The sequence below is a fragment of the Bos mutus genome, chromosome 21 (assembly GCF_027580195.1).
Source record: "Bos mutus isolate GX-2022 chromosome 21, NWIPB_WYAK_1.1, whole genome shotgun sequence".
Classification (NCBI taxonomy): domain Eukaryota; kingdom Metazoa; phylum Chordata; class Mammalia; order Artiodactyla; family Bovidae; genus Bos; species Bos mutus.
The window spans coordinates 45,991,204-46,005,068 of record NC_091637.1 but is presented as its reverse complement, the minus strand read 5'-3'; the positions used below and the strand labels follow the sequence as shown (position 1 = coordinate 46,005,068).

Genomic DNA, 13,865 nt, shown 5'->3' with positions numbered 1-13,865 from the left:
TTTTGCTCCTCTGACTGAATTACTTCCAATAGTCTCTGTCTTTGTGTTTGCTGATTCCTTCTGTTTGATCTAGTCTACTACCGAGTTCTTCTAGTGAATTTTTGATTCAATTATTGCATTTTTCAACTCCATGATTTCTGTCTGGTAATTTTTTATATTTTCTATCTCTTCATTGAAATTCTTACTTTATTCACACATGTTCCTTTGACCTCAGTGAGCATCTTTATGACAGTTTTTTGAATTCTGTGTCAGGTAAATCATGTAATTCTCTTTCCTTATAGTCGGTTTCTGGAGCTATATCATGTTTCTTAATTTGGAACATCTTTGCCTGATTGTTCATTTTCCTTAACTCTCTTTGTTGGTGTCTGTGCAGACACCAACAAAGACAAGGCAGTCTTCATAGACTAGCCTCATGCAGGAGAAGACCCCCACAATTCAGACTGGCTAGAGATTCTGGGGACCTGTACTAACTCTTTCCCTCCTCAGGGAGAAGCAGGCAGCTGTCATTTTTGTCTTCTTACTCTGTACTGAGCAAGAGGAGAGATATGGCCTCTAGCAGTCCAACCCTTCATCTCAGTTCGCCCCACGGTGGCTAGACTCTACTGGAGCCATCAGAACTCCAAGATAGGCGAGAATATACCAGTTCTTTATACCAGTTCTTCTCATTCAGCCCCAGAGAAGGTGAACATGCAAATTAATCCCTTCCCTCCCCTAGGAGAAGCAGGAAGTTAGGGAGTCTTCCTGATTATATGGCAATACACTAGGCGCAGGGACTCTGGTGGGAGGGTGTGCTGAATCTCCCTACTGAATTCTATAACTCTGTTCATGTGGACCCAGGGTACAGGAATTTTCAACTAATTTCTTGATTTCTCACGCAGAGAATCTGTCCATGAATTGTTGGGTTTGTGTGAGAAAGGAGAATTCAAGTCTTCCTGCTCTGCCACCTTGCTGATGTCACTCTTTAGGTTAGGGGACCTTCTGAATTCACTTCCAGTCTTGTGATTTTATTTTCTACCACTTAAGTCTCTCTTGGACTGAGAGATGATCTCCTTGACTGTTAAAGTGGAGTACAGTCCTGAAAGGCAAGGGTATGTCTCTAATTCTGCTGGTTGATATCTGGCAATCTCAGAGCTTCTCAGTATTTTGACTTCTTCACTTCCAAATAATAGAATCATGGCTCTTTTTTGGTTAATTTAACTTTATACTCATTAGTAAGATAGATAGTTTCTGTAAGCTTCAGATGCCTCATCTACTCAGCAATGTTGTGAGGCTTAAATATACAGAAAGTGCTTAACATAGTGCCTAGCAGATTGTGTGTTATCATTATCATCAGCAGCTTTTTCCAATTTTTAATAAAATAAATGAGGCAGAATGACATCCCAAGTAATATGATAATCAAGCCAGAAGGCTGGGCATTCAGCTAATGCACAGCAACTTGTAACGTACAATAAATGTAGGTTGGATGAATATACAACAAATGGATGGTGAATGAGAGGCAATATAACATAGTGAATGAATTGAAATAAAGTGTAGCGGTTGGAAGTCTGAAAAATTTGAGTGTAAATCCAACCTCGATCTCTTATAAGCAATGTGGTCTTGATCAACTGGCCTAATTCTCTAAGTTTCATGTCCTTATCTATAAAAGGGGGTTATGTACCTAATTCATAGGGTTCTTATATATGCTATATACATGTTTTTTTGCATATAAAATTGTCTAGAAATAAGTAACTATTATTAACAGTACCATTAATTCTCTTACTGAAAGTTATGAAAAATAGCACAAATATCATAAGGTATATTATTTTATTACTTCTGTTTATTTTTACCATTTTATTGTTATTTCCTATTGTGGTTATTGACAAGAATGATTTACTTATTGCCAGTACAGAATGACCCATTCAAACTACGTCATAGGTTTCACTCAGACCGAACAACCTCACAGATGTGCATTCTTCTTTGGATGGAGCTGGGGTCGGAAAAAGGTGGACAGAGTTAACAGTGTTGCATTCATTTATGCAGCCTTAAAGAAACAAAGACCTGTTTCCACCAAAGAAGGCTTTAAAATGCTCCACAGTACATCTAGATCCCTTTAGAGCATCACTTATCTAGCCAAGCTTCCCTGGTAGCTCGGCTGGTAAAGAATCTGCCTGCAATGCAGGAGACCGCAGTTCGATTCCTGGGTTGGGAAGATCCCCTGGAGAAGGTATAGGCTACCCATTCCAGTATTCTTGGGCTTCCCTAGTGGCTCAGCTGGTAAAGAATTCATCTCCCTCATTGCAGGTGAATTCTTGCAGAAGAATTCACCTGCAATGAGGGAGACCTGGGTTCCATCCCTGGGTTGGGAAGATCCCCTAGAGAAGGAAACGGCTACCCACTCCAATATTCTGGCCTGGAGAATACCATGCATCCATCAGAATAATTTGGAAGACTTGTTTAAATAGATTGTGCTCCGTCCCTAGAGTTTTGGGTACTGTAGTCCTGATAAAGCCCAAATTTTCATTTCTAGTAAGTTCCCACATGATACTGATGGTGATGGTTCAAGGACTACACTTTGAGAACCATTGAGTTCACCGATAGTACGAGTAACCCGACTCCAGAGTGGGAATATTTGCAGAAATATTTTCACTACAGTGAATTGCCCGATAACTCCCATGAAAATGAGGGCTTCCTGTTTTCAACACTGCATTGTCCTCTCCCTACTTTATAAATTTATTGGTAGGAAAAATGATTTGATGAAGTTGTTTTTAACTTTTGTGAGCCTGATAAAATCTACTGATACTTTCTCCAGAAAAACCCAAATACACATACACAGAAGCATTGCTTGTAATTTCAGGAGGTTCTCAGGTACCTCCCCATACAGCCCACCTACCAACCCATAAGAGTATCAGTAGAAAAACTATCCCCTTAAGGAAAAGTCTTGGGTTCACTTGGATGTAACAAAAATTTTCTTCTTATACTTGGATTTGCACTCAAGTTCTTCTTATACTTCTTCTATACCTTTCAGTTCACTCATTTGTAAAATAAAAGTAAAAATAATGGTCCTTACCTCAAAGAGTGATTAATTGATATAGCACACTGAAGAGCCTAATTTGAAAACGAAAACCACTAAATATTACCTTTTGCTCTCTCTTTATAGTCCTGCTACAACAATCCTCATTCTTGAGGCAAGTGGATGCCTCTCCTCAGTAGGGGAAAGATCAGGAAGTATAAGAAAGAAGAGCCCAAAGAGTAATATTTCAAGACTTTACTCTATGCTCATTGCATTCTTTTTCTAAAATCTGGTCACAGGTTGCCATATCATGGTTCTCTCTGTGAGTCACTGAGTAATGGGGTCTGGCAAGCCCAGGCCTGGCTCCATGACCTGAGAGTCTCAATTCATTTGCCTGGAAATACTCCACTTTGCAAACGTCCAATGCCTTGTCATGTCCCCATGTTAATGCTTTGTGGCAGAAAGACAGAAACGTGAAGTCCTAATAGGGGCTCATTTCCAGGGTAGAAGATACTGAGCTTTGAGAAATAGTGATTAAGAGTAAAGCCTGATCCTCACTGTTTCTACCAAAAAAAAAAAAGTGCAGTGATAAGCTAATCAGCAGACGTTTAGCACTTGCTGTGCACACCGTGCAGTAGGTGACACAAAGAGGAGTAATATATGCTCCTATGCGGTGTCAGCTCGCAGTCCAACAGGGGAGATGGCTACAAACAAAAACCAGACAAAGAAAAGCGTAGAACAATGATCGCGACAGTGCTTCAGGAGCACAGGAGAGGCAGAAATCAGCTTCAGTGGTCATCCACAGAAGTCTCCTGGGCAAGCTGGGATTTAAGCTGGACTGTAAAGAGTGGGGCTGCTGTCCACAAAGATGATGGTGAATGGTGTTCTAGGTTGTGTGAATTGTTTGAAAAAAGATGTGGAGTTAGAAAAGTATTTGGTAGAAAATTTGCATGATTATGATTTAACCAGTCTGACTATAGTATGGGTTGTGCATACGGGTGTAGAATTTGAGGCTCGAAAGGTTAAATTGGAAGCATATCATGGGAAAGAAAGCAAAGGCCAACAAGGAGTTTTGACCTTACTCTCCGTGGAGTGGGGAAGGGTTGAGGGCCTTTGAGTAGGGAGGCAAATCTGTTTTTTCAAAGAGAACCCTGTGCCACTGCAAAGAACAGGTGACAGAGGCAAGAAGAAAGCAAGACCTGGAAAGTCACAGGCATGAGCTAAAGCCAGAGAAGTGAGAGTAGCCAGAGGGGATGAAGGAGAGGGACATTTGAGGGGCTGCATTCATCCAAGGCTGGCTACGACATGCAGCAAATAAAGCAGAGGGGAGCTGGCCGGGCTCTCCTTGGCGTACCTGATTCCCAGCCGGGTTGCTGCCTCTTGCAGACCATAGGCTCAGAAGAAGAGGCTGAGAGGCCCAGAGGTCTTTGGTGAGGGGCACCTCCTGGCTATCTGCAAAGACTTCTCTCCTTCCTAGAATGCCTAGAGGGGTAGCAATTGGCCATCTGCTTTGCCTGTGTGGAATAGCAATCAAAATCAATGGTTCTCAGACATGGGCCCTCTGTCTGGCCAGGTGAGAAGTCCTAAAGTTCTTTTAAATCAACGTTCAGGCACTTTCCCAGGTGATTCTGATCTGGGAATCTAAGGTGGGTGTGAGGTGGGGCTGTGCATCCATATTTGGTAAAGCTCCCAGGTGACTGATGCACAGCTGGATTTGGGAACTAGTGTGGGACCTTACCGGAGATGGCAATGGCACTCCACTCCAGTACTCTTGCCTGGAAAATCCCATGAATGGAGGAGTCTGGAAGGCTACAGTCCATGGGGCCCCAAAAGAGTTGGACACAACTTAGCAACTAAACAACAACATGGAACTTTATAGCATAATGAGCAAACTTCAATTTACGTACAATTGTTTAAAAATCAATTTAGGAGGTAGTAGGATCCAACAGGGGCGAAGGCAATGGCACCCCACTCCAGTACTCTTGCCTGGAAAATCCCATGGGCGGAGGAGCCTGGTAGGCTGCAGTCCATGGGGTTGCTGAGGGTCGGACATGACTGAGCGACTTCACTTTCACTTTTAACTTTCATGCATTGGAGAAGGAAATGGCAACCCACTCCAGTGTTCTTGCCTGGAGAATCCCAGGGATGGGGGAGCCTGGTGGGCTGCCGTCTCTGGGGTCGCACAGAGTCGGACACAACTGAAGAGACTTGGCAGACTGGTAGTGGCAGTGGGACCTTACTGCTGAGCTGGGAAATGTGTAGAAACCATGGATTCAATTAAGTTTGTGCTAGTGAACACTGTGATGGCTTGAAGACCTTAGCATTTGGTCCCCAGCACTGTCTCAAACACAATGACCCTCACTGAGTGTCTCAGCCACCCATCCCTCCTCAACTCCAATCCTCAGCAAACACATCAGGAGCGGGGAGAGCTGTGTGCTTGACAGGATCCCCTAAATGTCCCAAAAGGTCTGTGTGCATACAAGTCATCACTTTCACCTGTCCTTGGCCATGTCACAGGAGCACCATGAGGGCCTCATTACAGGTGTTTTGAGACTTTAGAAAACAGGCTACATAAAAATACTATCCATTTTATGCCAGGCTCATACAGTATTCATAGCACTTTTATTATTGTTGTTTTTATTTTTCAGAGAAACCATACAGTACAAGAGTAGGGTAACAAGAGTAGATGTCAAACATGTCCCTTCTGTCCACTGGGCTCCACGGGATGCAGGGGCCAGTGCATGGTCAGACACCCAGAACTGGCCCTGAATCCACCACCCTCCTGAGCTCCAGTTTTGCTCCTGTGCCAGCATGGAGGAGGGTAACATAAAGGCATTTTTCTCTCCTTGTAAAAGAGAAGAAAATGGGGGAGGGGGAATTATTTAAACACACCTCACTCATGCTGCAATCACGGCATTGTTTTTCCTGTTGAAACACCCTGTTGGTTTTTAAATCCCTTTAAACCTACTCGGCACCTGTATGGCCCAGATCCAAGAATTATTATCGAACCCCTCGCTTTTTATATTTAAACACGTAGGAGTTTCTGTGATGGTATCTGGCTCTTGGTTTCATTGAAAATTTCAGAGTTTCCAGAATTTTTTTTCTTCCATCAAAGCTAGAAGCGTGCAATTCTCAGACCTGATTTTTTTTTTTAATTAAGCAGAGAATGGTTCCCCCCTTAAGTTCTCCTGCTAGATAAAATAGCGTCACGGCACGACCTGGTGTTGTTCCTCTCTGAAAAACTTTCTGAAGTACTAACCAAAAGAGAGGACAGGGGGAGGATGGGGGAGGTCTCTGTCAGCAACTTACGGTGTGTGAGATGGCCTTTCTTTAGGGTAAGGACTGAGGCTGAAAGCGAAATGAGAACTTCCCGGCAAATTCATTATAACACAGGATAATGTGAGCTCGCTGGGCACAAAAATAGGCTGAAGGAAAGCAACTTCAACATCAGACCTAATTAAATACTTTGATGTCAGAAAGCAGAGCAGGCAGGGGTGGAAAATCAAATCAGACCAAAGTGAAGGACCTAAATTCAAATGGAAAGAAGAAATATTTCTCCGTCTCTCTCTCTCCTTTTCTTCCTTTGCCATGAAGGAAGAATATGATTGAGGAACAATGGGCTATAAATTCTTCAGCCAATTAGTCCAGTGACTTACTACTGTTTCTAACGCACAGAATGTCACAGGCTGTTTTGCAGCCTCCCCAAGTTGGTTTGTTAATAACAGGAAGCTAGCACTTCTCAGTACAGTGGATCAGCTACACGTGAAAATAAATGCAAAAAACCTGGAGGGGAATAGCAGCAGACCGAGAGTAGCCTTGATTTAATTTAACATTTGGGGGTCCACACACAAATGAGCATTTTAGTAGGCTTCATGGTGGAAGTTGCTGTCATTTGTAAAATATTCTGGCCAATTAGCTAATAGTGTGCTTGGATTTCTCCTGTTTTGATACAGTAATACTAAGTACATTGTGAAGCCCAATTATACAAATCATCCCCATATGCCATACCAGTCTTTCTTTATGAACTGTGTTTATAAATCCTGTGTGAGGAAATGTGTACTTCAGCAATTTAGACCATGTGTAAAAACATAGCCAATGGGATTGTCAAGAAAACAAGTTCCAGCCTAGGAAATCCTAATGTGTTCCGCTGGAATAACAGGAGGGTGCCAGGCAGCGCAATGTCTGCTTAAATATATATTGCTTTATCGTGTTTAACCGATTTAGGGGCTTCCGCTTCGCTTTCTGTTATTTTATTCTTCTTTTCTTTTAGGATCCAACCTTGGAGTTTTTGAGAAAATTTGGGATTGGTCTTCTCTCAGGCACAATAGCCTCAGTCATTAACATCCCTTTTGATGTTGCCAAAAGTAGGATTCAAGGGCCTCAGCCAGTTCCTGGAGAGATCAAGTACAAAACCTGTTTTAAAACAATGGCCACGGTCTATCAGGAAGAAGGGTAACACATTCTTATTTTAATAAATGAGCAAAACTAAAGCATTGCTAAAACTGTATTGTACTTCCATTTTGACTAGGGCCATTAAGCCCTCCTGCATTGGGTCTGTGTCTGAGAAGCTTTCGGGAATAGATGAGGAACTTTGTGAGATAACACAGTAATGAGATGTTGGCAAAAACCTCCTTACACCAAGAAACATGAGCCACGATCATTCAGTATGCAGTGTGTTTGTCCTAGAATGCCAAGGTGAACTTTCCGCTTGACAGTTTGCATAAGACGCTATTGCATATAATATGCCTTGTTCCCACATGGGCAGGAGAATGAGTGTCCTCTCACTCTCCTAATCAAAATGTCACCTAATTATATTCTCCTGGGAGAGTTAAACATGAGAGTTTTGTGAAAGTAGTTTTCTTTTAAAGTATGTGCCTTTTTCTGCTGGTCTTTTTTTTTAAGTCTTGTTTTTGTCTCTCTGCCCCTCCTCACCAGGTCTCATTCTCAAGTAGGCAAGTAATGTTTTACGATTTTGATCTAAACTGCATCATATTTCTTTTTGTGAAGACTAAGTCTTTTAAACTCAATTACAAGAGTCATTTTGTCCATATACACAGCTGTCTTAAAAGTGAGGCCTGTCTTGAACACAAAAACTATCTCGCTGATAAAAATCTTATTTCTGATGGGACAAGATCAGCATACCTTGAGTAATAAAGAATTAACTCTTTCTCTCATCCAATTTGCTGCAGGGAATACTTGGCCAGATACTATCTGTTTGGAGATTTGAAAATTTTTTTTCAAATGACTTGTTTGGGTAAATGCTGGGTCAATATCTCAATAAAGTTGAGGTGCAAATCCATTGCATGTTCAGAATAAGAATGCTTGTGCTCTTTCTCTCCTGGTTCTAGCATTTTAGCTTTGTATAAAGGCCTGCTTCCCAAGATTATGAGGCTCGGACCAGGTAATGATGTTTTCATTACTTATATCCTTCCTTCTTTATTGTTCTAGTATCCCTTTTCTTTTTCTTATTTGTGTCTATCTGTAACACAATAAAAGTTTGTCACACTGTGAAACACGGAAACCTTAAGAATAAAAAGTTGCATAGCAGTAAGACACTAAGGGAATCCAATAGATGTGTTGAACTTGTGTTATAAGGTATTATTTATGGCCTTGCTGGAGCCTGATAGAAGCCAAAGCCCAGCTTAAGTCAATAGGAAAGGATCCACAGTCAGTTGGAGTTTGAGTGGCTTCTGGCTAAAGGCGAGGATTTTCACTGAGTAAGGGACCAGCCCAATAAACCTTTCCCTGGTTCTTCTAGTTCATTCTTGCTCCTGCCTCAACTTTGCTTGACAGAGAGAAAAGCAGGAGGACTACTCCATGAACAGCCAGGGCCACTCTCCTCACAGTCGCCTCTGGGGAGGGGAGCGGGGGAAGCTGCAGCCTGGCTCTCACCTTCCTGGCTCCTGTCGGCGTGATGGTGGAGGGGATTGGCTCGGGGCCTTACCTCAGGATGCCAGCCCACAAAAAGCCGGCTGCCATTCCCACAGGGAGAGTCAGCTGCCTCTATGTAAATAGATAAGAAAGCAACTGCTGCAGACTCTACCACCTGGGCAAATAGTCTTGGATTATAAGCAACCTTGTGAATAAGTACAGAAGTATGCACTAGACCACACAGATTTTTTTTACCAGGCCACACTCACCTACTTAGACATCCTGGTAATCTTCCCCCAAACCTTCCCCTGCTCCTCCCCTCTCCCTTTCCCCTTCCGTCTGTCCTCCCTTTGAACACCCGATGTGCCCCTCCCCTGCCACACTCACACACATGCATATTTACGTTTAAATCTCAGCCTTTCTGCCAACCTGAGATATAGAACAGCAGTCTGTAAATTGAAGCTGGTGAACAGTTCATACTTTCATATATTTAGAAAACACTTTTACAATTCCCAGTCCATCTATCCCAGACTTCCTAGGCATTTAGCATGGATTTTTGCTTCACATTTGAGATTCAGACGTCTTACTGGTCCATGTATAAAAAGGAACTCAGTCATAAAGAATATTGGTGATTTTGTGGAACTCTCTCTGCAAGAATGTGGTGTTTTTCCTTCACCACACAGTAAAAACCTGCTCATAGACCTAGTATTAGAGAAAATCATAGGACTGACCCTCCTCCAGCATTCTCAGGAGGCCATGGGCCTGAAAAGGGAGAGTGATCAGGGAGAGTTTAGCTAAAATGGTAATTGACTGGAACCTCAATCCAAAACTCTTAAATAATCTGACCCCAAGTTTTGTTAGAGGCTTACAAATGTTTGGTTGGCTTCTTAAATGTTTTTGCATGAGGTGTCCTGAGTTGCTATGGTGTTAAATCCAATGAAAAGGGTTGTTGTGAACATAGTGTCCAGGCTAAACAAAATTGTGAATAACTGGTCTCCACTGTCATCCCAAACATGCAAGTCCTACCAACCTCAAAGGAAAGAAAGTTGTAGAGAGGAAGGTAAGACTGAAAGATAAGAGTTTTGTTTTGTTTTTGAGAGAGAGAGACAGTAAAAAAGAAAAGCTGGATGAACCTGGAATTCTCATCCTTCATTCTGGAGAAACATCCCAACTTATATACAGTTGTAAAGGGTAAAACATCTTAGTTTTATAACAGTTTTAACAGTTCTCTGTGGCTAATGATCAGGATCTCCCAGGAAAGGAGAATCTTAAAGTCTGTGGTTCAGACGCCAAATGTCACTAGGCTGAAAACTTACTCAATTCTGTGTGTTCTTGTCTTACACTGCAAACGGTTAATAAGAGGAAATACAGCAATTACATATGTATGACAACCCTCTGTAGCGCATCCCTTTTTGTTTGCCAGAGCTCCAGGAGGGCTACAGCAGCCAAGATGGGGCTAATAGAGTATCTTCATGGGTTAAAAATGAAAATTACAGGCAGATAATTATCTTTGGCATAAGGTTACACAAACATGTGCAGCCTGTAGATTAAAAAAAAGCATATGGCAGTGTGTACAAAATAAGATGAAAATCAAGTTCTATTTCTTTCTGTCAGAAGTCAGTCTTCTGTTCACATAGCCAAGTCTTCTCTAAGATGTGCTCTGGATATTTGTCCACATTTTGATTTTGTAGTACTGTTCACATACACGAAAGGACAGAGAACATCTTAAAGGGCACAGGATGTGTGCTGTTTACCGCATCGGAGAGAACACAAAATCTTTCACATACACGTGCTTCTAATGTCTAGGTATTCAGCAGCCTCAGTGTTTGTCTTCCTATATCGTATTCCTGTTGACATATTATATAGCAAGCGTTTTTGCAGCCAATTATATAACTCTTCCCTTCCCAGATAAATGATGGGTTTTATGACACCCAGTACAACTACCAGATTTTCGAGTGCAATCCATATCTCTATTTGAGGCAGATGAAAGGAATGAAGGCAACAAAAGGAGGTTGAAAGCTGGCTACGTTTTGAAATACAGATTTTAGAAGGACTCAGAAGCTATTTTTCACATTACAATTCAGTTTGAAAGCTGTAAGAGAAAACCAGGCTCATCTATCAAGCACCATCTTAGAAATGTCCTTGTTGAATGCAGCTACAACAATGCTCATTATAAACTGGAAAAGATAAATCCTTTGCCTACATATGACAAATCTGAAGGTTTCTGTTCACAGGAAAGTCACATGCCCTTACATGACTAAATGTGTATTTATTTACTTTTAAAAATTAAAAGTGCCTGAAAAAGAATCTGATGAGAAATGATGAAGGTTACAGAAACTCATGGGGAAAAAATGTATTTGGAGGCTCAAGATGGTCTTGATTTTGCTCTGAGAATTTTCCACAGTAGTTTTCTGTCTATGCGTTGGAGCTTGAGAACTGATGATTCTGAATGGCTTCTGCCTGATAGGCTGCATAAGACTCCAGGGGATTCAGAAACCCAGTGGGAAAGACAACACAATTTCACAGGATTAAAAACTGCTCTTTTCTTTTCTAGGTGGTGCAGTGATGCTGCTGGTTTATGAATACACCTATTCATGGCTTCAGGAGAACTGGTGATTGCCTATGGTGTATTTTCCCCCCTTGTGAAAATGGATTTTCATTACACAGCACCATCAGGAGGCGAGAATATCTATCAGTTAAGCCCATACAATGATAAATTATAATTATACACTTAGATACAATTATAAAGGGTAAAACAGTGTGTTCAAGAACAAAACCTATTTTGATACTTCAAAATTATATCTAGACAATGTGAAACTGTCGTTTTAATCATATCCTTAAAACTATGAGAAAATTAATACTGTGAAGCAATGAAATATATAAACTGAATATAGAAAAGTAGCATGGAAATTAGATATATTCCATAAAAACAATACAAATTTTATGACCTATGTTCCTCTTACATGGCTTTGCAATAAAAATTCATTGTATTGATGATTATTCTTTCCCAAAAGGTAAAGAAGTGCTTATAAGTGAAAAAAATATGCCAAAATTTAAAGTTTTTATAAGGAATTAAATGCTTCCATAAATAGTATTTAATCATATACATGGAAATGTTTCTGAAGGGTACTAAAATGGCCTTTTTAAAATTTCATGTTAAAATTTGAATTGTTGGTTTATATCTCATCTGTATTTTCCTAAACCTACTTTATATTTTGCACTGTTGGTTAAAGCAGATCATATTTTTAAATTATGATATTTGAAGTCTTTTGTGACAAAGATAAAACATGAAACTAAACTACTTTTCTTCACATAGTTCCCTTTGAAAACAAGTTTTAATGCTGAAATATGTTCATGTTGAATCCAAATCTGAACTGCTCCTTAGGCCTGTTTGTGCTGTCCGTATTTCCATCAGATACCTTTTCTCAGAATTCTTACCTATGCCATTTTTTTAAAAGGATGTTTAGAATAAACTACATTTCTAGTTTACTATTTTTAAGTGATGGTTTCAGATGTGAAGTCTACTAACTTCAATGTTAACATATGTATTATGAAGAAAATGTTTCAAAAGAGAAGTACATTCTTGGCATTTGCAAAGATGCCTGTACTAACACGCACTCAAAACAAATATCTCCTTGACGTTGATGTAACGAAGCTTAATTTTATATCTGCATCCTGAAGTGATGCTCCTTCAGTATCTTGAGTCAACAAAAATATCTGCCTGTTCTAGGATGACACCTGTTCTTAACTATAACCAGGAGATCTGTCTACCATGAAGCTGTGTCACTAAAACATTTTGAAAATAAAAAATGAAAGATAACATGGTAATTATTACTTTTTATTAATTTAGAGCATTTGAAGTATAAAAATAAAGGCTTTTGACATACTGTATATACATACACAGCCTTCACTTGTACATCCTTTCCAACGTGTTCTTTAATTTATATTTCAGCCCAATACTTAATAAGAGGGTCACTAAAAGTAGGACAAAACAAGAGAAGTAAGAATGTGTCTGTTGTCCAACTGCATTCTATCCTTGCAGGTGATTCTATCTCTTGCATCCTGTGAGAGAGAGCACTGCCTCCATAGAGGCCATGAAATTGAACCTTTAACCTCTCCAAGTGGATGGGATGGAAAAGGATCTCTGAAGAGTGCATTTGCCAGGTTAAAAACACTTTCACCCCCGAAGAAACAGAGGAAAAAAGTCAATGTTAACCAATAATAATAATGTTTTTAAAAATCGAACCACCTCATCTCCCCTCCCACTTTCCTTCTCTCTTTTTTAAAAGTAGTTTTAAATCATAGTGTGCTTTGAATAGCAAATTGTATTTGGGCTTTCTCTTATCTTTTAAAATTTACTCCATGTGAGTTCACCATTGCTAAGAATGCTAAATTGCCTCCAGGGGAAAAAAGAAAAGGAAAACTTTTATAGTATTAATATTAGATTTTTAAAGATACAAGAATCAGGAAAAAATTATAAATAGCATATTAACAAGAGACTTAATTTAGATAAGGAAAATAACAGTTGTATTTCCATACAAATTATTGATATTTTTTAAAGACTCCTAATAGCCTCCTAAAAATATCTGATAAGGAATAATTCTGTACCTTGTGTCAGTTTTCTGCATGGCAGGAGAGTCCTTGTACCGTATGGTTTTAAAGTTTCCACCAAATATCGGACTGGTATTTTATTCATTTGGTTTATAGTTCTATTTTCTCACCAGACTGGGAACTCCAGATGTCAATAGGAGTTTTACAAGATCAAAGGAAGACTATGGCCCTGAGAGTTCATCTGCTCCTTCTGCTTATTCTTCTCCTGAAGTTATAATCCTCTGTTTGTAGCACTGAATTTCGGTTGCTTTAGAAATAAATGCAGTTCAAAGCTCTTTACAAGATATCTGCTGCTTGAAAAAAGCAATTCCTCGAACATAACTTGTGTGTCAGAAATCTGCTTACTGTTTATATCATAGTGATTTGAAAACCTGGCTAATCTAGCCATCTGAGT

At 40.1% G+C, this 13,865-nt stretch overlaps 1 protein-coding gene across 5 annotated transcripts in view; it reads left to right on the top strand.

The window, feature by feature from the left end:
- SLC25A21 (solute carrier family 25 member 21) overlaps nucleotides 1-13,779 on the top strand; it is a 526,466-nt gene extending 512,687 nt beyond the window's left edge. For 4 of the 5 annotated variants that reach the window (XM_005891791.2, XM_070358760.1, XM_070358763.1 and 1 more), the window contains exons 8-10: nucleotides 7,260-7,441; nucleotides 8,338-8,390; nucleotides 11,415-13,779. In XM_005891791.2, coding sequence (XP_005891853.1) covers nucleotides 7,260-7,441; nucleotides 8,338-8,390; nucleotides 11,415-11,476 — 297 coding nt within the window. In that variant the 3' untranslated portion in view covers nucleotides 11,477-13,779. The remainder of the gene's footprint in view (nucleotides 1-7,259; nucleotides 7,442-8,337; nucleotides 8,391-11,414) is intronic. The other variant, XR_011461727.1, reaches the window with a different exon arrangement.
- Nucleotides 13,780-13,865: the final 86 nt, after the last annotated feature.